This window comes from Opisthocomus hoazin, chromosome 23, assembly GCF_030867145.1.
Source record: "Opisthocomus hoazin isolate bOpiHoa1 chromosome 23, bOpiHoa1.hap1, whole genome shotgun sequence".
In the NCBI taxonomy this organism is placed as follows: domain Eukaryota; kingdom Metazoa; phylum Chordata; class Aves; order Opisthocomiformes; family Opisthocomidae; genus Opisthocomus; species Opisthocomus hoazin.
In genome coordinates, this window is record NC_134436.1 from 12,369,205 (window position 1) to 12,393,371 (window position 24,167).

General features: G+C 58.4%; 1 protein-coding gene across 5 annotated transcripts in view; it reads right to left on the reverse strand.

Moving 5' to 3' along the window:
* The window catches only part of ABLIM3 (actin binding LIM protein family member 3), a 56,589-nt gene that overhangs the window by 2,442 nt on the left and 29,980 nt on the right, over positions 1 to 24,167 (reverse strand). Inside the window, exons 2-18 of one of the 5 annotated variants that reach the window (XM_075442131.1) lie at positions 22,142 to 22,282; positions 18,545 to 18,728; positions 18,038 to 18,150; positions 15,398 to 15,524; positions 15,168 to 15,261; positions 10,027 to 10,114; positions 8,818 to 8,876; positions 8,183 to 8,254; positions 7,643 to 7,798; positions 6,460 to 6,489; positions 5,752 to 5,881; positions 4,765 to 4,863; positions 3,303 to 3,353; positions 1,823 to 1,942; positions 1,510 to 1,574; positions 998 to 1,145; positions 218 to 247 (exon numbers count right to left, since the gene is read on the reverse strand). In XM_075442131.1, the coding sequence (XP_075298246.1) occupies positions 218 to 247; positions 998 to 1,145; positions 1,510 to 1,574; positions 1,823 to 1,942; positions 3,303 to 3,353; positions 4,765 to 4,863; positions 5,752 to 5,881; positions 6,460 to 6,489; positions 7,643 to 7,798; positions 8,183 to 8,254; positions 8,818 to 8,876; positions 10,027 to 10,114; positions 15,168 to 15,261; positions 15,398 to 15,524; positions 18,038 to 18,150; positions 18,545 to 18,728; positions 22,142 to 22,282 (1,707 nt within the window). The remainder of the gene's footprint in view (positions 1 to 217; positions 248 to 997; positions 1,146 to 1,509; positions 1,575 to 1,822; positions 1,943 to 3,302; positions 3,354 to 4,764; positions 4,864 to 5,751; positions 5,882 to 6,459; positions 6,490 to 7,642; positions 7,799 to 8,182; positions 8,255 to 8,817; positions 8,877 to 10,026; positions 10,115 to 15,167; positions 15,262 to 15,397; positions 15,525 to 18,037; positions 18,151 to 18,544; positions 18,729 to 22,141; positions 22,283 to 24,167) is intronic. The other 4 variants (XM_075442127.1, XM_075442128.1, XM_075442129.1 and 1 more) reach the window with 4 other exon arrangements.

Sequence of the window (24,167 nt, forward strand, 5' to 3'; positions counted from 1 at the left end):
GCGCAACACCATCTCCTCTCTCAGTTTCTCTGACTCATCCTCTCCTGGCGCAGCCACCAGCTCTGCCCTGGTTCAGCTCTACCATGGCCTAGCCTTTCAAGGGCTCCTTCTTCTCTCTGCTTCTTCCCCCCAAGTCCCAGCATCTCCTGAGGCTCAGGGTCTGGTCCCCGCAGCCACGGGGAACTGGCCACAGAGGGCTGCAGGCTCACACACTCACCGCTGTCAGCCAGGTAGTGCGTCCGGGGAGCTGCAAGGAGAGCAGAGCCACACTTGAGGGAGGACCGAGCGCCCCACGCCACGCAGAGCTGCCTGGCTGCCAGCCCTATGGGTCCTCCTTGGGGCTCCTGGGAGCCCAGTGCAGCTGAGGGGATCCCTGAGCATCCCTGCACAGTCCCAGCTCTGTGAGGGCAGATGCGCCATCAGGAAGGAGAGCACGGAGCAAGCAGGGGTACTGTGCTGCCAGGATCCCCAATGCCCCTGGGACCCCTTGAAGCCCAAAGGGGAGAGAGGCTGGGTGCCCTGGGTGCTGTGCAGTGAGAGCAGCACAAGCAAGGAAGGCAAGCCTGGGGCCAGCCAGCAGGTCTGGGGTGCCAGGAGGTCCCAGATGTGCCATTATTGAGGATGGGAATGCACATGCAGCGAGCCCAAAACAGGTCAGAATGCACATGCAGTGAGCCCAAAGCAGGTCAGAGGAAACCCAGTGTGGCTGGGCTGTGAGATTCCCAAGGGACACTTTGACAACACAGTGAGGCACTTCACCAGGCTGCCCGGACAGACTGCAACACCTGCCAGGCAATGCCCCATCCCACCTGGGGCACAGGGAATGGATGGAGCCCTCCAGAGAGGAAAAGAGCCTCCCAAGTCCAACTCTGGTGCCCAGCACCTCTCCCACAACCCCTTCACAGTCCCCTGTTCTTCCCTCTTCACCCCAACAAACTTCCCACAGGGGCTGGGGCCCTGCCAGATGGAACAGACAGATTGACAGGACTGTCCTTACAGCCATTGAGGGAGCCCTCGTAGCCAGCCGTGTGCAGCGCTTCTCTGCTGCTGGCTGAGCTGCGAGGCGGTGTCCAGGGGTCTGCGTAGGAGTTGGACCGAGCCTTCATCTCCTCCCTCAGGATCAGCCTGCCGATGCCGCTCTGGATCTGGGCAGGGGGGGAAAGCCAGGTTGCACCCCTCCTTACCTTGCTCAGCCCTCCGTGACCACTGGCACATTGTGTGGCAGGGCACAGCACCTCCCGGCACAGCCTCAGCTTCTCCCATGTGCTCCCTTGTCCCTGGGGATGAGGAGCTGGGGTGCGATGCCTCAGCAAGGGGGTGTGCGTCCCCCCTCCTTAAGGCCCCATGCTGGGGGTGGCCAAGGGGGCAGAGATGGTGGGCAAGAGCGATTGTGGTGGCCCCTTCTTGGGTGGCAGAGCTGGGATGGGCCTCCTCCCCAAACCCAGCCACCATGGGGGCAGTTTGCTGCCAGCTCTCCCCTGCCAGGCTGCAGGCAGGGAGATCACTCACCTTGTGCATGCCCCGGTCGTACTCATCCTCCTCACCTCCTGACGAGAACCTCCGGGCCCGGCGGGCTGCAAGAAGACATGTGGGGGGGGTCAGATGGGGATGAAGGTGTGGGGAGGAGACAGTCCCCAACTGCATGAGGAAAGCCAGGTCCCAAGGGCTGCTAGGATTTTGGGGTCACTTTGGCAGGTATCTTGGCCCAACCCCACCTTCAGGTCCAGACCCTGCTCAGGGACGGGGTTCCCTCCTGAGCAACGGCTGGGTTTGGGGCCAGGAATGGATTTCTCTTCCCCCTAGCCCAGTGGGGGGCTGTTACCTTTGGGGGATCCTTGGAACGACCAGTACTCTGACTCGGAGTGGTAGTATGGGTCCGGGGAGTAGGCAGGGCTGTACTTGGATGACTGTGCAATGTCTTCGCTGGTTTTGCTTTTCGTGGCTGCGGAGAAGTTGTCTGCAAAAGGAACAGCGAGAGATGTAATGAGGACCCTGAGTCCCTCCAGCAGGACTTGCAAAGATCCACCCCAGGATGAAGGCAAATCCTCTTTGCTCCCCTCTCCCCAGTGGCCACCAGTGATTTATGTCCAGAACAGCACAGAACAGAGCGGGGAATAATCCATATTCAAACTGCTGACACCTCTTGGAGACAAGGGTGCAGAGGCAAAGAGTGGAGATGGCCTGAATGGCTCACAGCCCACAGCACCACAAGCTCTGGCTCCTGCAAAGAGTTCATCTTCAGCCCCAGCACCACCGACCTCCCTGTGCCCCAGGGTGTCCTGTCACCCAGAGGGCCATAACCGCACAGGCAGGAGGGGATGGAGGAAGGCTCAGTCCCAGCAGGGAAAGGGCTCTCAGTCTGTTACTGCCAGAGTAGTGGTGGGCTGTGCAGCAGGGGGGAGCAGAGGGGTGACCCCAGCAGCTTCAGATCTAGCAGTGGCTCAGCCCACCATGGCAGGGCCACACACAGAGCTCTGCTCAGGCTGGGGGCTGAGCCTCGGCAACACGTGTGAGAAACCCAGGGGTGAGCCCTGCCCCTTTCCCCCACAGGCCAGGAGACTCACAGGAGAAGGAGCACCAAGGACGGGCTGTGGGGCAGAGCCATCCCACCACCCCAAGACCACACAGGGGACCCTGCCAACGGCAGCTACTTACAGCAGCGGGTGCAGCCAGCAGCAGAGCGGTGGGAGTTGGGCAGGTGGGAACAGAGAACCCAAGGACAGAGAACACACAGTTATTGCTCAGGGGAAGCTGTCCCCTTACGTGCAGAAGCAAGCATGGAGAGCACAAGCCAGCCCCACTGAGAGACATCAACCACCTCTGTGACTCCTCCCCAGCCTTCAAGAACTCCTGGGCCCGTTTCACCCTGGAGCATCCATTCAGGACAGGCTGTGATTTTCCTCCAGGGCTCCACATGAAACTGCAAATTGTATTCTTCACCCCTTTCCTGAGGCTGCTCTGCTTCCTGGCATCAGCTAGCAATGGCCACCCTTACTCCCTCTACCACCCCTCCGGGGCCTTGCTCCCCCTCCCATGGCTGTCCCTGGTGCCGCTGACAGCCTTTGCCTCCATTTCTCGCAACAGGGATGCAGTTCAAACTGCCTTTTTCTTGCACTGAAACCTGTTCTCTGCTGCCCGGAGGGGAAGCAGGAGCATTAGCACATCAAAGCCATCTCATCCTGATGCCTGCTCCCATCTCCTGCCCTGCCCCAAAATGCAACTCAACCAGACCAAGCCCCACATCAGCACCCCATCCCCTTCCCCCATGAAGCAGAGCCCCATGTGCAGATGGCAGACTGTACCGTGTCGCTTATAGATGGGGGGTTTCCGGTAGATGTTACTCTCGCCAGCAGCTGGTGGCAGAAGGAAGAAAGAAGGAAAGAAGGGAGGAAGGGAAGTTCAGTATGGGCGTGCTGAGAGCAGACAGGACAGAGGTCCTGCAGGAGATGCTATCCCCACGCCACGTTTCCATCACACAGCCACCTCTGGGTCCATGCGTCCCACGAGAGTACAGTGCCAGGCCAGGGCCAGGCAGGCTCCAGGACGGGCAGCAGGAGCACGGTCCCGGGGCTGCCCTTGGGCGGCGGTGCGCACAGAGGACATGCAGTGAGCACCCGGCGTCAGCATGCACTGCGAGGTGGTGGGCACTGCTGGCCGCAGGAGGGAGTGGCCCAGCAAGGAACCACAGGCCACCCCTGCCAGCCCGCAGCAACGCACCACGGCTTGTGCTGGTGCAATTTCTTGTGGGTGCCAGCACCTGGAAGAACCACCTGCAATCTACCTGGGGATGGAACAACATCAGCCAAAGCCTCTTTCCACGGCAGAAAGAGAAAAGAGCGAGCTGGGAGGGAAAGCGAGGTGGAGCCTGGCACTGAGAGCTATGGCCCCAACGCAGGGGCCAGGCAGCAGAGCTGGTGGAGCAGGGAGGGGGCCATCCATAAACCACTGACCGTCAGCGGGAAGGCAGGGCAGGCAGTGGGGCTGAACCCTGGCAGGGATGGGATGGGAGCTTCGAACCACGGTGGGGAGCCTCTGGGTGTCCTTATGGTGCTGTCCCAGGGCATCAGCTATGCATTGTGAAGGGTTCCACACTTTGGACGAGGACAAGGGCAGTGGGAAACGCCTACAGCTGAGCAGTGTGATCTGGGGCTCCGGCCCTCCTGCGCGTGCTAAAGGATGGATGGGCAGCTCTGCCTGCTTCCCTCCCCATTCTCCCCTTCTGCCCGCTTTGTCCCCATCCCCATGGGCTCTGTGTGGCCGGGAGTGGGTGGTGGCCCTTACCTGGTGGCCCCCTGCAATCCCTGCAGAAGGGGAGCAGGCATCTGCAAAGCCCAGAAGACTCTGGGGGGAGGGAGCGGCGGGCCCTATGGGGAGTATAAAATAGTCATCTGTAGTGGATGGGTGCGGAAAGGCCTCCGGCAGACACACTTCAGCTCATCATCCTGGGGGGAAGGCAGGGGAGGGGGCAGGCTCTCCTCAGGGGACTCATCTTTGTGTGGGAGGTGGAGGAACGTCAGGTAAGAGGAAGAGGAGGGATGTTGCAAGGATCAAGCAGACTCTGGGCAGCTCTGGGATGTCTTGGTGGTGATGGGGAGGGAGAGGGTTCAAGCTGCAAGTCTTGTTTATGGATGGCCTCTACCAGGGGTAGATCCTGCTGCCAGCTGGCTCTAGACAGGCGGTGGAGCTACGCATGCGACACAGGGGGGACGACACATGCGGGCATGCCACAGACAGGGAGCTTCCCCGGGGTGCTCCAGAGCCTACCTGGGATGTGGAAATGCTTGGGCGCTTGGTATGAGGTTGGAGTGGAGGACCTCACATCTAACTGGCTATAGTAGGGGGAGCTGCGCCCGCTCTCGGTGCCTATGCGGTGCCGAGCAGAAGCAGCCAAAAATGACCGAGAGAGAACAAGAGGCAGAAGAAACTGGGTGTTAAATGCAGCAGTGTTAGAAGAGCAGGAGGCGACCCACGGGCTGGGGGTGACGGGGACGTGTGCCAGGCCATGGTCCAGGATGGGGCATGATAGAGCAGTGGGAGATTTCCCGCATCTCCAGAGGAAGGTGGGATGCAGAGCAAACCCTGCATGCGGGTGCTGTTACAGGGCAGCAGGTTGCCCTGCCGCTGGTGGGAGGAAAGCCGAGTGTGCTGCAGAGGCAAACAGTGACAGGCCCTCAGCGGTGCAGTGCAGGGGTAGCTCGGGGAATGTGGGACCTCCGGAATTACTGACCTCAGATTTTCCCAGTTGTTCCTCCCCGGCTCCGAAGGACAGAAGATATGGCACAGACACACTCTGCTTCCCTCCTGACATGCTCCGTGCCATGCACACACATATGTGTGTAAGGAACCCCCCCTTACAGCACTGGCTGGGCACTAGCACTCTCGTGCCCTCCCAGAGCTACTAATCCAGCTGAGGGGTCTTCACTGGACCTGGTGGTCACCTCTCTCCCCACTCCATCCTCTATAAGCCCCAGCTCAGGTCTGAGCCAGGACAAAGCCCCCTCAGCCTTTCCTCATTGCTTGCAAGATGAGAGTCAGGGGAACTGGAGGAAGCACACAGCAGAGTTGGTCACTACCCCACAGCTCCTGTTGCTCTCAGTCCCCCACGGGCCCCCCCCCCCAAGGCCTCCTGCCTGCTTGACAGAGGAGGGACCACTGAGGTCCCCTGGGAGAAGCAGGGGACAGTTTGATGACCTGCACTTCACCTGGGGGTCTGAGCTTAGCCCAGCCTGGGGTTGCAGCTGAAATCCTCACCTGAGCGGTAGAAATGGTGGGGGGACCTCGGGATGGTGGGGGACATGCCCTGGCGGCTGTAGGTGGGGGAGTCGATGTAGCCAGGGCTGGAGGCTCGCCTCTGCCGTGTGTCAAAGCTCTCGTAAATGTCCTGGGGACCAGTAAAAGAGCGGAGAGAAGTAGGGTTAGAGCTGGTGGGATGACAGATGAGGCAGGTCAGTCTTGCCAGCCCTGCACGGAGATGTCCCATGGCCGGGGATCCCTGTGCTTGTGGCAGCCCAGAAGGGCACACACTCCACAGTGTGACTTGCCAGGCAGCACGTGTGTCCTCTGTGGCTGGAGGGGCTCCCCAGGCTGCTCTGCCTCCCCGCCACCAAAGCGCAGGCAGCGAAGCTCAGGGTTTGGGACCAGGCAACGGTGTCTGGCCAGAGGCTTTCACCCCCCTTCCCTGGAGATTGTCCCTTTCCCCTGAGCTTGTTCCCAGTTTCCAGTGTCCCCCTCCATGGGGAAGAAGCCACATCCCAGGCCCACTCTGCCAGGGAGGTCTGCATGCCATGCTCCCTGGGGCCCAAAGGACAGGACCCTCCCTGACTGGTTGCCCCATCTCCCCCCACTTTGGGGCAGCACCCAGGCAGGGGGACATTCAGCAGATCCCAGCAGTCCCTGAGCAGAGGGAAGCCCTGCAGCAGCAGCAGGTGACACACTCCTTGGTACCCGCCGGGGCATTACCTGCGAGTACGGGGAGAGGGTCCCCAGGGACTGGAGGCAGCAGGAGGAAAAGGGGGGGAGAGAGACAGCACATAGTTAACGGGAGCAGTGACAGATTGAGGTCCCCCAGCAGCTCGTTTTCCCCATGTTACGGCCTCATCATCTCTGCAAGGCAGTGAGGACAGCTGGTGGCACAGTCGGAGACAAACTATCTCAGGATGCTCGGCAGGGAGCCCTTGGCTGGGAGGGGAGCTGGCGTGAGGATGGCACCTCCTGAACAAGCAGCCTGTGCCCCTTCTTGGAGATCTCAGTGGAGCAGCTTCAAGGGGAAAAGGTGGCTTCCAGACCCGCGGTGCTCCACAGTGGGCCACAGCCATGCTGCCTGCACCATCACCAGGTGGGCTGGAGGAAAGCAGGCTTGTGAGAAGCCATGAGACTGGAGATGTAGGGGATGCTGCTGCCGGCCATTACAAAATCCTCTTCCAGGACCACCTCAGGTCTCCCATCTCTGTGCGAGCTGCTCAGGCTCTCTGCTTCCACAGACTTACTCAAATGTCCAGCAGCCCTAGCCTGCACAGGGGAGAGGGGCAGGGCAATCCCATGCCATGTGCTGCTTTAGCATCATCTCATAATATGCTTGCAAAAATGCACTGAACAAGCCCTCTTCCCCTGGCTATGGCACTAGCACCCAACAGGGGCAGCCCTGCTGTGCTCCAGAGACGCCATGCTGGGGCTGGGTGTCCAGGAGGATTGCCTGCCAGGGGCCATGCTTTGGGCTGAGCCGGCTGGCTGGCTGGTTGTCCCTCCACCTTGGAGGGATGCACGCGTGCTGTGTGCCCTCCTCCTCTCCTGCTGCACCCTGCGATGGGTGAGCTCCCTGCCACATCACTGCCGAGGGTGATGTCTCCTCCCATGCAGTGCTATCTGTCCCTGCACATCGGGTCAGTGTGCGCAGGGTGCTGCCGTCAGCTGATAAGGTCACTGGTTTCTTTCTTACTCTAAAGCAGCAGCACCAAGATTTCCCTTCCAGCCCAGGCCCTCCTCCCAGTGACAGGGAGCCTCTGGAAGAGGTCTTACCAGAGCTTCTGCCTCCCTGCAGTATTCCCACTGGTGTGAGCAAACCCACATACAGTTTTCCCCATCACCCCGAACTGGGGCCCAGCTCCCTGTGCAGCCTGGCATTGGGCATATCAAGACTCAGTACCTCCCCATAGCTATATCTCTCCAGTGTCTCATCCGATGTGTATCTGTGATAGGGCTCGTAGGAAATGAGGTCAGGACGCTGTACTTCATAGATGGCTTTGATCTTGGGAAGAGCTGCCAAGTCTTTGTAATTTAGGATCTCATTATCCACTTTAGCCTAGGGAGAGGGAAAGACAGACAGAGAGATGGAAAGGAAGAGGAGGAGAGAGGGGAGGGGAAACTGGTGAACGCAGTGCAGAGCTGGCACAGAGTAGACAGAGCCCGCTGTCACCCCAGCAGCAGAAGAGGTAAGAGGAGGTGCCAAAGAGGCAGCAGTGGGAAGGGGCAGAGGAGCTGGGAGGGTGGGACTGTGCCCCTCTGAGTGCTCCCAGTGTGTGCCAACGGCAGTGCTGGCACAGCTTGTCTGTGCTGTCCCCAAACACTGGGCTCATTCTCAGGGGACACTTCATGCTGCAGAGTGGTACTGGGAGCTGTTACTCCCTTCCCTCCAGCCAGAGCGTCTGTCCTGCCTCACGCAGTCAAGGGGCACAGCTGTACTTACACAGATGACACGGTTTGGGGAGCCGATGCTGGAACCAGGGGGTGAGATGGAGGTTTCTGACGTCCTTCTGTGCTGTGGAGGCAGAAAAGCAGAGGACAGGTGAGAACGCTGTGGGGAGGGACCCCTGAGCAGGCACAGTGCTGGGTGCAGTAAGCAAATCACTGGCTTCGGGACTGAATTTGACTCAAGGTCCAGTTCCTCTGCCCTTTCATCTGCTTGCTGCCAGCACCCATGGCTGTTGCAGGCTGCCCTGCTGTCCAGCTTTGCATCCTGGCCTCTCTTGGGGCCAGATCCGGAGTCAGGTGAGTGGCCCGGCAAGACCCAGCAGGCAGCTGTGCCAGTGGCCACTCGGGTGCAAAGAGGGAGCAACAGCTCGAGGGGCACAAGAGGGTTGGCGAGCGGACTGCTGTGCCCACTCCCTGGCCGTGGTGCCAACCAGGAGGTAAGTCCCCACTAACAGCCTCCTCCACGGCCACCCGCCATCCTCTGGGCAGTGGGGACAGAGCTCGTGTCAGCCTCAGAAAGCCACCCTGGGCTTGGACATTACCACAGCAGTTCACCTCCAGCAGACACTCAGGGGCAACATCACCTGGGACGTGTCACCTCTCAGAGATGTCCCTCACCCTGCTGCCTACCTTTAGCTTCTTCTCTGCTCTGGCTGCTTGCTTGCAGATGGGGTGCCACACTTCAGAGCCTGCAACGCAGCAAAAGGAAAGTGTTTGAGCTCCATGCACAGCTCACCCCTGCTGCTAGGGATTGTCCAGTTCCGTCTGCCATTGGGGAGTTCTGTTCTGTCCCTGCACTGACCTGCAGCCCATGGTCCCCAGAGAGGATGTGCTGGTGCTCTGCCAAGCAGCAGCTGCATTGAGCAATCAGTGTTATAGGATTGCAGCCCCAGCATGCTGGGGGGGCAGCTACTGGGGGGTCCTGCAGGGGCAGGAGGTAGGAACTGGAGTCTCTCCATGGGGAGAAGAGCAGGAGGGAGGCAGTGACCCCTGAGGATGCAGAGGTGGGTGTCACCTGCTGGGTCCCACCGACTTTTCTGGGTACCTTCTCCACTACAGTGTGGCTACGGGCACGTGCCCACTGAGAAGGCAGGGCAGTGGGGACTGAGTGTCCACACTAAGAAACAAAACAGCTCCTGAGCACTGAGACATAGTGGCCAACACTACTAAACCGTGACAGCAACTTGGACGTGTTTTGGCCCAGCCCAGTCAGCGCTCAGCCAGGCAGCTCCTGCTGGTTAAACTCAGGATAACACTGAGCCTGGGGCACCCATAGCACCTCGCATGCCCTCTGGGCTGGAACAAGCAAAGCTGCCAAGCTTTGCCCATGTGTGCCCTGGTATGGATGCTGAGCACACCCATCCTGCTGCCCATGACAGGGCCTTGCTGGGACCACCACTCGGGTTCTCTCAGTGCACAATTGCCCCTTTGCCTCCCAGGGGATCATTAGCGACTCAGGGTGACAGACAAGAACAGGTTACTGGGAGAAAACAAACTCCCTTTCTGCACTGGAAATAGGCCCTAAGGCAGCTCCGGGAAGGGATGAGTTCCTTGCCAAAACCGAACCCAAACCATCTGGCTGTTCCAAGCAAAAGCCTTACCCTCCGGTGCTGCTCACAGCATAACCTGGATGGGGGCAGTTGGGGGCGGTGGGGATGGAGTCCTGGACCACTTCCCCTGGGGCTGGGGAGAGTGGGGAGCTTTGACTGCCATAAGGACCCGAACCTCAAGTGCCCCCAGAGCCAGCACACCCCCCCACAGCTATGCTGGTCTGCCCCACTCAGGTCTGCACCCCAGTGTAGGGCAGGGAGTCCCTCACCGCCACAGCAAGACACCTACCTGTGAGATACATCTCCTCGCCTTCTGTGAACATCTGATGGCAACGGACACATCTGGCACAGGTGGGGTGGTAGTGTTTCCCTCCTGCCTGCAAAAGCAAGCAGAGAAGAGGGGCCCCTGACCAAAGCAGGACATGGCAACCTGCTTGCATCCCCAGCAGTCCTTTCTGCTGCAGGCAATGGTAAGGCGAGTGTGGCAAAACTGCTTAGAGTGGCCTTGGAAACCACTGCAATGTACAGAGAAAACCAGAGACCACTTCATCACTAATGCTTCTGCAGGACTACAAGCTGGACTGTGACCCTTCTGCTCTCCTTGAACTGCCCAACACACAAGAAAGCAGAATTAGGAGATACTAAACAAAGTATCCCTACAAACCTCACCGATAATAAATTGTCCTTGGACTCTGGAAATAACAGAGACTCCCCACATCAATGATCAGCCTAGCAGCCATGCTTTGCACCAGCTCCTTCCCTCTGTAGTTATGAGGAGAAATAGCAAATTTGGCCCAGGATGTCACAGCAGGGAAACACTAAAGGGAGAAGTAGGGCCCCAAAGATAAACCTGCCAAAGCACAGGCTTCCTCTTGCTGTCAAACCCTCCCTGGCTACCATTGCCGGCCCCTCTCCCTCCCCGTAAAGAAACTTTTTTCCTGTGAAGCCATGCCCACACTTCAGTGCTAGAGACATGCTATTCCCCAGATGAGCAGGAACTGGGCTGCTGCTTTTGCTCTTTGACAGGGATAATAGCTTTAATTGGTAGCTTGTTTCCACTCAAAGTGTCTGCTAGCATTTCGGTTATAGGCTCTTTTTCTGGGCTGGGAGCTGGGAGGCAGGAGCTGGCTCAGGGCAGGAGGAATCTGGGCTGCACTGTTAGAGCTTGACCCCAAAGGACATTTTACTCCCGTAACAATCCAGGAGAAGATGAAGGATAATTTAAGGCAGCAGAAGGAAGACGAGGCTCTGGCTGACAAAGGCTGTGATAGAGGGGGCTAGAGGTGGTTTGAAACAGGGAGGATCGACAGGAAAAATTACTGTGAGGATAACTGAGAATCTGCCAGTTGATTGCCCATAAAAGTCAACCTGGAGCTCCATGTCTTTGGGGTGCAGATGGCAGCCGTCCAGCTTATCCCAAAACTGAGTGGAATATTTTAGGGCAGGCAGGGCAGATGAGTGGGAGAGTTTGTGCCCCTCTTCCTTTCATTGCAGTGCACCTCAGTCCAGTGAGAGGCACCTCCTCATGCCAGCTAGCAGCAGCACAAGGTACTCCTGGGCTGGTCCGAGTGAGCCCACAGCCCAAACATGCCCAATTCACATCCACAAGCTTGATAACATGGCAGGAAAGTCACAGGTGGGAGGGCTGTAGACTCAGACCCACCGTGAAGGCAGATGAGTAGCAAGGAAGGCCCCAGCCCCAGTCCCCCAGGCTCTCTGGTGGGACAGGAGAAGTCCTCGCAGCAGCCCCAGCAAGCAGCCGCCCTGAGCCTGGGCCCAGTCACGCTGGCCCATGGCAGGGGCTTGCATTGAACGCTTTGCCAGCCCGAGCAAATGTGCCAGCTGGTTCCAGGCTATACAGATCCTAAACCGATTTACCCCTAAAAGCCTCATCTGGAGCCCCACAATTGACATTGTGCCAATGGTCTCATTGAGTTTCATGCCCGCTGCTTCAGGGTGGTGACCCACCAGTCCCAGCAAGGCAGAGGCTCCCTAAGGATGGCTGATTTCTGCTGGTCTGCCTGAGCCCCTGTGCACAAAGCCCTGCCTGGGCTGCTGCCCACCACAATGTCATACCAGCACCCCCGCAGCAGGCACCCACCAGCCAGAACTGCGCACCCAGGACAGGCACGCTGAGCTGCGTCATTCAGAGGAGATGGCTGTAAACACAGGGAAAAGCGATGAAAAACAACCCAGCTAAAGCCCAGCTCCTAAACACTTCGAGCTAGTGTGCCTACAGTTCCCCTCGCTTGTATTTCCAGCTGACGAGAGACAGCTAATGCTGGGGACACAGGGCCCCGATGACTGGTATGCCGCCTCCCCCAGTCCTCTGAATCTGGGATGGTTTGGTGCTCTTGGATCCTCTTAGCAACCCAAAGGCTTGGTGTGCTGACAGTAAGAAATAAAACACCAAAAATCCTTTGCTATCTAGACTATATGGGCTGCTGTCACAGGTCAGACCATGCTGGAAGGTGACGCTTTGCAGATCTGGGTGCATAGACATGGAGCAAGGCTGGCTGGTCCCCCAGGACCACATACGAGCTCAGTCTCAACTTTCATTTCAACACATACCTTCTCCAAAAACACAAACACACCTCAACAGCCACCACTCCCCCTTGAGAAGCAATTCTCCAACCCACGCACAAACCTTGCTCCTTTTATATTGGTTGAAATTACAGCTTGTAAAAGGCTGGTAGAGGCTTCGAGGGAAGAGACCTGCTCGTTATCACTTGCCGTCCCTTAAAGAGTCATTAATCATCCAAGCCTGGCTGTGCAGTTCAGAGCAGCTGGGAAAGCCCAGAGGCTGCTGAGATAGCACAAGAAGTCTCCTTAAGGCCTAAAATTATTTAAAGGTGCCCTTTCTATTTCATGCTCTGCCAGAGAAAACAATTACAGCCTCTGGTTTTGCAGGAGATCATTCAACACCCCTAGCAGGCACGTACCTGGGGAGGGTGGGGAGCGTGGCCTGGGCCCTGGCTGTGGGGAGGCAAGGGGTGCTCTGACATCCTTGCCTGGAACAGCCCCCTGGCACCCAAACTCAATGCTCCTCTTGTCTCCATGACAGTGCGTGTGAGGAGGTGGCACTTCAGCTCTGCCCGTGGGAACCCCAGCACTGAGGCACATTACTTTCAGCCCACCGGAATCTCATCACACAAGGAGGGCTCGTGTGCCCAGACGTGTGTGCCACAGGCAAGTTGCTAATGCAAGATGATGGCCATTCAGAGCATCTTGTGGGATTCAGCCAGCCTCTTCCTATGGCCTGGCAGAGCTGGCCAGCCACTCCAGCCAGGGAGAGCTGATGCTGGGAGCAGAATCTGGAACAGAGGGCCCAGGGAAGAGGCAGAGGATGAAGGGGGAGGGAATGTAGAGCTAATGCTGGGACAACACCTGAGGGAGATGGAGGCGAGGGAGAGCAGGGAAGGCTGCCTCTTTGCCATGGCCCCAGGGCTGTCTCCAGCTCACAGGTGGGCTGCCACCACCTGCATGCCTGTCATGCCCTGCAGAGCTGATCTCTGTCCTTCCCCTCAGACACGCAGCAGCAGGAATGTGCTATGCTTATCCTGACTTCACTGGGGTTGCGACAAGTGAGGAAAACCCTGAGAGTGGTGCAGTGAGGAGGCAGTGGTGACCAACAGTGCTGGCCAGGCTGGCAGAACAGCCTCCAAGCTTAGGGCAGGGGTCCCAGGTCCCCTCTGGCTCTTCTCACCCACCCTCATATGCTGAACAACCCACACCACACAACGCCCAGCCTGCTTGCCCTGCTGGGGTGGCCTAGGACGCTCCTGTCCTGGCAGGAGGTTATCAGGGACCAGACTGCCCAGGTGAGGAGGGATTTGACCTCAGGGCACCCTCTGGCTTCACCCTGCTCTGCTCAGACATTTGCTAATCAAGTGGCCTCATGACGGGCAGCCGGCTGACAGCAGCTGCTGCAGCACTGAGCTCATGCTCATAGCAGCCAGCGCTGGGACTGGTGCTGAAGTCTGGAGTCAGCAGAAAGCCTTCCCAGGTGGAGGCAGGTCCCTGAAGAGGAGGAAGATGCTGGAAGGCTCCTGGAACCTGGCTCCAGCTTCAGGAGAGGTTCCCTGGCCAGGCTGGGTGCTCTCAGGGCAGCCCAGCCAGCAGGACCAGAGGAGGTGACCACTTCTTCGTAGGCTGTGAGTGAAACAGGCTGGAGATGTCCTGGAATAGCTCTCAGCAGGCTGGAGATAGCCTCTGCTGCTCCAGTCCACAGCACCTGCAGTCTGGCTTGCTGTGGAGCCACAGTACCTCTGATTTTGGGATATAGCTTCCTATCGCTGCTGTCTTGAGATGGCAGAGGTGTCAGTGCCAATGCCACCCACATCGTCCCATCCCACAAAGCAAAGCTCTCAGGAGTGACTGAGCACACTTTCAGCATTGCTGCCTCTCTATACCACCACAGCCCAGCCCCACAGCATCAGCAGGGGGTCTACAAAAATACAACAGGTTTCATTCTGACATCTTTCTCTCTGCCTCCTGAGCTTTAGTTTACCCTCGGACTGGATTTTCCAGCTTCCCCCCCCAGTCCCCCACAAATGTTGGGGTAGAAACAGAAAGCATGACAGGACACCTCACCTCCAGGAGCAGGGATCGCAGAAAGGACCTGACTGTCTGGCTGTCGGGAAGGACCAGCCCTGATGGACCTCTCTGTCCCTCCTCAACAGTAACCCCCTCTCCCCCCACTGGCTGTGCAGCTCCACCATCACCCAAAACATGCTCCACAGCCACCTGTGCCCATGTCCTGCTCTGTGATCCCTGTGGGATACCTGCATCCCTTGGTGATTCTGCCAGAGCAGCTCCTGCTGGCCAGCATCCTGGCTCTGAGCAAAGCCCCCTCTGGATTTGGCCCACGGCAGGGGACCCCCTGCTCCGGTGGCTGCCTGCGAAGGCGTGTGCTGTGAGGAGGCATGTAATGTGCAGGCAGGGTGCTGCAGCCCCTCGCCCAGGCTCTGCAGCGGGCAGTCACGCTGGATGTGTTTCCAAGGCAACAGGGAGGCTGCCTGCACAGGGATGCGCTAAGATGGGCTGGGGCGAGCATGGTGAGGACACTCCAGAGCTGGGCATGGCAGCAGCTGATTAAGGCTAGTGTCCCCACACCTTGGGCTCTGGACACATCCCAGCACAGGCAGGCCACTGCATGCCCTGGCTGCTTCTGGAGCTCCAGTACCCAAGCCACCTCTCTGAAAGTATGCAGCATGGTGGTGCTCCCTCCCCCCCTCCAGAGAAGGTGGTCAGACTGTGTCCACACACCCACCGCAGGAAGAGAGCCATGGCCCTGAGAGACCAAGGGCAGCATGATAAGGGTGCAGGATGATGAAACTCCCATGCCTCCCCAAGGCATGCACCTTGGAGCAGGACACAGGTGGTCCCTATTACAGAATGAGACAGGGTGGCTGCGGCCCCGGGACTCACCTCCAGGACCCTGCCACTGATGTACCGGTTGCAGGTCTCACACTTGATGCCAAACTGGGCATGATAGTCAGACTCGCAGTATGGGATGCCATCCCTTTGGGAGAGGGAAGAGAAGGGTGTAAGTGGTGGGTGAGCTGGCCTGGCAACACACTCACTGCAGCCCTAGCCCCGAGGGACACCCCATCAATGGCCAGCACAGCCAAGCCTGTCGCTGGTGTGGTGGTACTCACTTGCTGATGTATTCGCCGGTGAGGATGATCCCACATGTTTGGCACTTGAAGCAGCTGACGTGCCACTGCTTCTCCAGGGCCAGGAGGGACTGGCCTTGCTTGATCTCCTCCTTGCAGCCTGCACAGTCTGGGGGGACAGAAGGAGGGGAGAGTGCATGGGACAACCACAGCTCCCTGGTGGGGGCTTGACAGCGTGGCAGGAACACCCACATCTGCCGGCTCACACCAAGGCAGCCCGGCTGTCTAACCTGGCACACCCCTTGCACCTAGAGGAAAGCCCTGCCCCAGAGGACCCCCTCTTCTAGGGGATGCTGCTGTTATAAACATCCAACTGCTGAGACCATGCCAGGGGCAGCCCCTTGGGGATCATTTCTTTATGGGGAATCATTTCTGTATGGGAATATGCCCCCTCTGTTTGCTCCCAGCAAACGAGCCAGGAGAAAGCCTCCTGCTGCAGCTGGGACTTCTGAGACATTGCTGGCACCCAGCCACCCTGGCCAAGCACCCACTGTGGCACAGAGCTGGAACTCCCTGCCGAGTGGCCAGCTTGAGCCAGGGCGAGTGCACGGGCTGCTGGGGCCATGCTGCCCTGGCAGGTCCCCAGGGTCTCCCCTCCGAGGCAGAAGGGGTGGGAAGTGTCCGGCACTGAGAGCAGCAGAGGAAGGGCTGTGCTCTCCGGCAGCCACGTCCGGCCCCACTGCAGTATTTACGAGACTCCCTTCCTTCCTCGCTTCCCCTGCCTCTCATCAAGGCTGGGAGCAGGAAGCACATGGGCCTCGGACCCCTGACCTGGACTCCTCCTTGTCCTCTTCTCCCCGTGGGCAACAGGTTCTGCCGGATGGGATTTGTGCTTAACCCCCTCCCTGCAGCAGCACTGCACAGGCAGCCTGAGCAAGCAGGCTTTTCCACTCAGCCCAACCCCAGGCAGCTCTGCACGAAGGCCCTGCCAGCTAGACAAAGCTGGGGGGCAGATTTTTGACACCTGGCAAAAAGCAGGCTGGCCAGCTCAGCTGAGCCAGGATCCGTTCCCGCTCTCACACAAGTGCTGCTGGTTTTCGAGTTGCTCACAGGGCTAGGGCTGGAGGGACAGGTTCAGCATCCTTCTTCTAGGGATATCCTCCTTGCAGAGTGCAGCAGTGTGAGCTCCAGCAGAAATGCCTCCCCTGCCACCATGTTTGGGTGGCACTGCCAGGGCCACCTGGGCTGCAAGGGGCACATGCAGGCAGTAGGCTTCATCTGGCTGCTGCCTGCAGCTGCCTATGAATAAAGCATGGTGCCCTCAGGTAACCCCATCCTGCAGGCTGGGGAGGAGCACAGGCAGGATGGGGATGCAGAGGAAGGCAGCGGAAAGGCAGAGTGTGCAGCTGCCCTTCCCCTGCCCGATGCCTCGGCCCTGCTATGGGAGACAGCAGAGTGCTGCGAGCTGGCCACAGCCTGCCTCTGAACAGCTTGGGGTGGTGGTGGAGGAAGATGCGGGAAGCCCCGTCGCCTGGCTGGGGCTCATTCAAACACTGCCACATCCCTTAACTGCACCAAGGTCATGGCAAGAGCTGGGGGCAGGCAGCCTGGGGGGGCTCCCTGGATCCCATCAGCATCGACTTGTAACTCAATCTGAACAGCCACTATCAGTGCCACCACGGTGACGAGGTGGCAAGGACCATGGGTGACATGACCATCCTGGGTCTGGCTCTGGCTGCAGGACTTGGCTCCAGGCACTGATGCTCCAAGGCTTATTGAGCCACAGCAGCAAGGCCCCGTGCCCGGCCCTGCCACAGCTCAGCCTGTTGATGTGGCAGGGTTTGGGCACTAAGGAGTGGCACAGCTCCCAGCTCTCCCTGCCTTCTGCCAGCTGCCCGCACACTACACTGAGACAGCTCCCCTGGGACTTGACAGCAGCAAACATGGGGCGTATGGAAGACAGCAAAGCCATGCTTTAATGCTGCAGTCCCCTCACTCTGGACATGGGCTGAAGAGAGCCCTGCGTGCAGTAGCTCCATGCTGCATGGATGCTCTGCCAGCCCCCAAGCACAGCACCCACGGGATGCTCTGCGGTGGCCCAGGGCAGAGGCAGTAACAAGGAAAAAATGGGGGGGCAAAGCATGGCATGAAGGGATGATATCCCGAGGAACAACCTGGGGTCAAAAGCAAGGCCCAGTCCACCCATAAGTGCCTGTCCATTGATCTTAAACTTTAGCTTGGGTTAGTCAGTGAAAGGGGGTGAGTGTAAGAAGCTTTTCAGTGCTTGTAGAGACAGTGAGTAATGCCAGTGTTGGGAAAGCCAGGCAGGCAGTCCTGGGGCTGACACTTGGACATACACCTTGGTGCAGCTGGACACAAAGCAACATCTGGGCACTGCCTCAGAGCAAACCTGGCTCCAATGCCTCCCTGCTGTCCCAGACAGTGCCTGCCAGGGTGGTGGCACCTGCCCAGGACACAAACAGGCCAAGCCTATTCCTCCTCTGAAACATCTGCGAACACCTGTGTCTCCATGCAGTGCTGCACGCTGGCCCCAAAGCCCGCCTCATCACCCACCCACACCCCCCCACACCCCCCGCCCCAGCACTGTCCAGGGGCACATGCTCACTCTCCTCGCAGAGGAGGATCTTATGCCATCACATAACACAAAAGCAGTCAACTTACGGCTGGGCCCATGGATCTTGATGGGTTTGGTGATGACGAGAGAATGGGAGCAGTTCTGGCAGACACAGTCCTTCCCGCTGAACGTGACCTTGTCTCCGATGGGGAATGGCTTCCTGTGGCCAAGGGGAGGTGGGAGGCATGAGACACTTGCTCCCTTCCACTGCCTGTGAGCTCCTTCCCTAGGGTCAGCTGGACCCGTGGTGCCAGGGAGCAGAGGGGCTCCAGGCAAGGGCTACAAGGGGAGGCAGTGAATGTGCACATGTGCTGGGGCAGGAGGACCAAGGCAGGCATTTGGGCAGGTCTGCAGGCTGCAGAGGGAAGGGTCAGAGCCGTTTCACTGCTCCAAAGTGTTTCCACTAAGAAAATGCAGAGGAGTTACCTGCTGTGGTGCTGAGAGGGGACTGCGGGGCTGCAGGCTAGTGAACAGCCCTCTCCCTGGTGCACAGCCAAGGGCTGCACAGGGCTTCTGCAGGGGGTCGTGCACCCTCGGTAACGACTTCAGCTCACCTGCAGGTGCTGCAGACAAAGCACTTGGGGTGGTAGGTCCTCCCCAGGGCAGAGATGACCTCTCCAGTGATGAAATCCCCGCAGCTGTCGCAGCGGGTCCCGTAGAGCTGCTGGTAGTCATGGGTGCAGATGTACTCCTGGTTCTTAAAGAAGAAGCCTGACTGGGCCAGGTCGCAGCCGCACACTGCAGAGGGAGAACACACACCCGTCAAGGGGGTAGCGGGCAGGTCCAGCCCCAGGATCTCCGAGACGCCTCTGCTGCCTCTCCCGCAGCGGTCCCAGGGCATCTCCGAAGACACAGATTTCTGCAAGCATCTCGGAGGGTTTCCCTTCCCACAAGGCGCACCGGGGCCTTTCCCCAGCACCACAAGATGTCAGTGTTGGGCTGTGGCAGGGTGCAGGACGATGCTGCCCAGACAGCCGAGGCTGGGCCCTCCCGGGGGAAACAGCAGCGCCGGAAAGGGAGCCCCTGCAGCCCCCACTCACCGTGCACAAACAGCCCGGGAGCGCCCGTGGCACCCCCTCCTGGACCCACGGCACCCGGATGGAGCTCAGCCCCTCCATTTGACACTTCTATGGTGTCAGGAAGCTGAGAACAAGACTGGCAAAGAGTTGGGCATGCCCTAGGGAAAGTTGGGGAGAGGTCCACACCCTGGGGCATGGCCTTCCCCACAACGAGCTATCTCCACTCCCTGGCCTGGACATGAAGGCATGCCCTAATGGGAACAGGGCCTGGGACACACTGGGACTGATGCTCTCACAGCTTGTTTTTCCATAGGTATCCAGCTCTACCTTGCTTCCTTCCCTGGTGTGGGAACCATGGGTGGTACACAGCCCATCAGAGTACGGCTGGTGACACAAAACTGGGAGGCGTGGTGGATACACCGGAAAGCTGTGCTGCCATTCAGCGAGACCTGGACAGGCTGGGGAGATTGGCGCAGAGGAACCTGATGAAATTCAACAAGGGCAAGTGCAGGGTCCTGCACCTGGGCAGGAACAACCCCATGCACCAGTACAGGCTTGGGGCGTACCTGCTGGAGAGCAGCTCTGTGGAGAGGGACCTGGGAGTCCTGGTGGACGACAAGTTGACCATGAGCCAACAGTGTGCCCTGGCTGCCAAGAAGGCCAATGGGATCCTGAGATGCATTAAGAAGAGTGTGGCCAGCAGGTTGGGGGAGGTTTTCCTCCCCCTCTACTCTGCCCTGGTGAGGCCCCATCTGGAGAACTGTGTCCAGTTCTGGGCTCCCCAGTTCAAGAAGATGAGGAACTACTAGAGAGAGTCCAGCGGAGGGCTACAAGGATGATGAGGGGACTGGAGCATCTCTCCTATGAGGAAAGGCTGAGGGAGCTGGGCTTATTTAGCCTGAAGAAGAGAAGGCAGAGAGGGGACCTTATAAATATCTTAAGGGTGGGTGTCAGGAGGATGGGGCCAGACTCTTTTCAGTGGTGCCCTGCGACAGGACAAGGGGCAACGGGCACAAACTGAAGCTTAGAAAGTTCCATCTGAACATGAGGAAGACCTTCTTCACTTTGAGGGTGGCAGAGCACTGGAACAGATTGCCCAGGGAGGCTGTGGAGTCTCCTTCTCTGGAGATATTCAAACCCCGCCTGGACAAGGTCCTGTGCAGCCTGCTGTAGGTGACTCTGCTTCAGCAGGGGGGTTGGACTAGATGACCCACAGAGGTCCCTTCCAACACCTAACATCCTGTGATTCTGTAACCCAAGTAGATGTGGCAAGCCCTGGCACTTAATGTCATATCCCTCCTACATCTTCTCCATCCACAGAGAGCATCAGACCCTGAAAGGCACTTCAGCAGCGTCCCAGTGACCAGGTCCTGGGGCCTTTGCATGATGGCCATCACCTGTCCTGTAAGATGACGGGGTGGAGGGAGGAACTACAGAGCAACTGAGCACCCACTAACACAGCCCATCTTGGTCTCTGCTTTACCCTTCATCCCCAAGCACCCCTCTGTCCTGTCCTTGCATGCCTCACCTGCAGCTGTGGACCACCCCTCACAGTAGCCACCCTCACCAGGGCACAGCTGGACCCACTGGCTGTGGGGCCCACAGGGGCAGAGAAGCAGCTCCTCTCCTGCAGAGCATCCCCTGGCAAAGACACACCCCAAAACTGTGGGCAGACAGCCGGGGGGTATGACGCCAGCACCCACTGCTCTCTAAAACAGCCTGCCAGTGCTTCCTCGTCAGTAAGGTGCGACAGGCCACCAGGTCTAGGACAGCATGAGGAAGCAGAAGCAAGAAAAAACAAGGCAGGTCTGGGCCCTGTTTGCTGTGGGATGCAGAGCACATCCCCAGGGGCTGCACCAGCCGTGCCAGGCTCCCGGGGACACATTAGGGACAAGCCACAGGGCTGGCGTGAGAGCTGGCGGCAGCCAGCCTGAGGTGGCAGGGGGTAAGAGCTGTGAGGGAAAGTGAGACAGGAGGATTTCCTCTTATTATTTATTCTCTTTCACTTGGAAATCGGGCAGCGAGCACTGCCAACCTCTCCCTGCTGGCTCCTGGACCCTTTGAAGCCGACGGCTGTCTGAGCTCTTTGTCTGCTTGTGCACCTCCTGCTGGATCCTACATATTCAAGCACGGGCCCCACATGTGTATGTCAGCCCTCAGCACAACCTGGGGCCCCCACACCCTTGCAGAGGTCATGGGCTGATCTGCCCACACCATCGGGGACAAGGCTGCAGCAGGCATTGTGTCAGCCCAGGGGAAGAGTCCCCTCCAGCCAAAGCCTCTGTTCCTGGTGGAGGAGCAGCAAAGCATGGCCAAGGGAAGAGGGATTTATGCCCTGCTTATCACAAGGTGCTGGGAGCTTGGAAGACCAGAGACCTTTAAAAAGCCCTGGTAATGGGATGCTTTACAGCCTACAGAAGCATCCACTGGCCTGGTTGAGAGCAGCTGCTCTAATAAACGCACTAAGGAGCCCTCCTTCAGCATCAGCTCTGGGCCGTTAGCTTTTACAGCTCTGCAGCTCTCCTCTTGTGCTCAGGGAGGGTTTCAGGAACCCCTCTCCTCTAGTTCTGCCAGCCCCTGGGGGCCGACAAGCCCCAGCAGCATCCCATAGCACCTCAGTTGCCTCCCATGTGTGGGTGGCAGCAATCCATCACCCAGCCCCAGCCCCATCAGGAGCCGCTCTGAGTCTCTCCCTTGCCTCACTGTCCCCCAGCCAGGCTGGCAACACCTCCTCCTCCTCCTCTCGGTTTGGGGACAGGCAGGCAGCTGAAGGATGTGGTGGCCCTCCCCAGATCACAGATATGTTGTGGGTATGTTTGGGACCAGTGCAGCGCAGGCTAGTGGCATTCAGGCAGCTCAAGGGTAGTCACGGTACCCAGGTCTCGGCCACCCCTGTTCACAGCCCACCCACTCTGGCATCACGCAGGGCACTGCCTGCACTGTGCCAGCCTTGTGATGTTGCCTCCCCACCTGCACTGTGCCACATCCATCCCTGCGGGAAGCTGCCACCCCTGGGCATGTGACCACATCTCAGTGGACCAGGTAGGTCTGTCCCCAGCATTCTGCTTTCTATATTGCACCTGGGGCCAGGGGGCAACCTGGCCACCACCTCTTTGGGTGGCACTATCCTACCTTGGCAGGTGAAGCAGCGGATGTGGAAGTGATTGCTCTGGACGCGCACCACCTCTCCCTTGCAGGTGTCCCCGCAGCGGTAGCACTGGATGACAGTGGAGCTGCTTCCAGGGGTGTAGGGGTTTTGCTGATAGGGAACTGCTGGCAGAAAGGAGGGAGGGAAAGTGAGAGGGGAAGGGTCTGTTTAGCATTCAGGACACAGCCGGGCATCATGGCACTGACCTCAGCTGGGCAGCTGCAGAAGAGACCTCTGGCAACTGCAACACAGCAGCCAGACATCAGGCCATTGCCAAGCGCAGAGGACAGCAGAGACCATGCCAGCACTTGGTGACTCTGAGCTGGGTGCACATCCCTGTCTGGATTTGTGATTTCCCTGTCCCCACAAAAGAGCCACTATCCATGCTTGGCTTGCAGGTCTGCAGTCCTAAGTGCTGTGCAGTGCAAGTGCCTGGGCTCTGCTCCCTGTCCCTGTGTGGACAACCAGGTCACCTGCACCATCTCCCCAAAGCCATGCAGAGCTCCCCAGATGCTCTCATAAGTCCTAAGCAGGTGCAGGAGGACAACACAGGGACCAGCTACCCACCGGCTCTGCTCCGCTTAGCCCTCAGGCAGTCCTGGCCTGCTCAGAAACATACCAGCAAGCACTGATTTGGCAACAGCATGGGAAGGAACTGTTGCTTTTTGGAGCTTCCACTTGTTCAGTTCCACTTACTTGGAACTGGATAAAGGAGTCATTTTTCAAGTAGCTTTCAGACATCACAGCAATTGAGTGTTTGGCCCTGGTGGGGCTCTCACCTCCTCAGCAAGCAGCAGCATCCAGCCTTACTGCTCCTTCCAGAGTGGCACCATGGCACGTGCAGTCCTCTGTGCTGAGCTGGGGGCTGCAGGGGAGGGGAGGGCAACACAGCTCTCCCAGAGCTATAGGCAAGAGCTGACCCTCTCCTGCTGTATTTGGTCCTAGGACTCACCTCTACTCCTCATCCCCCTGCAGCACCTCTGCAAACCACCGTGAAGGGCTGATGCTCTGCAGCCTTACCCCACACTCCAGAGGAGGAACAGTACAGAGCAGGGGGTCTTTCTGCTGTCCCAGCACAATCCCCAAACACACAGAAAAAACATTCTAAGTAGCAGCTCCTGCCTTCCCTGCCCCACCTGCCAGTGCATGGGCTGCTTGCAGGAGCTCTGGGCTGGCTGACACCATGCTAACTGCTGCAGGCAGGGGTCAAGCAACAAAGAACTTGTTTGTTGTAAGATTTCAGAGAGGGACTTGCAATTTTGGCAACCCAAGCTGTGACAGGCAGGATTTCGGTGGACCAGAGACTTTCTGACCCAGTGTTGAACTGTATTTCCAGGAACTAGAGAAGCAGCTGATTGAAACCTGGAATGTGAACTCCCTCCAGAGCAGAAAGGGAGAGGCACAGGACAGAGGAGATCACTCACCAGAGGGGCTCCTCATTCAGCATGTGGCAGATCATGTGACAGGGAACAGAAACAGCCCGTTATTAGCTTCAAGAGCAAAGAAAGAGAAGTCAAAATGACATTGAGACTATCTCACGGGAAAATCCCATCCTGCACGCCAAGTGTCCAGAGACATGCTCTACAGACTTGCAGCACTGCACCACACTGGGGAAATGGGGTCACCCTCCCTGACCACTGCTCCATGCCCTGGCGCTATGGAGATGCTGGGGACAGGCTGCCTTGCCAAGTCCAACCTGAATGTTGCAAGGAAAGCCAAGGTGCTTTCCTGTGAGTGCCCCCCCAGCAAACTCTGGCTCCAACCTTGACATGAACTTCCAAGAGTTGCAGGGACTTGCCTCCTGACAGTGCTTTTGCAGGCCAAGAGCTCTCAGAGGCCAGCTGGGGCACTTGAGGTACTAAAGGGTACTGCAGTGCCAACGCAGGAGCTATAAAACAGGAATCAGGCCTGGAGCTCAGACCAGCAGAGTCACTAACTAATCTAGATCTAAATCACTCTGAGGTACCAAACATGATGGACACCTGTAAAGGGAGTAGGGTGCCCCCACCC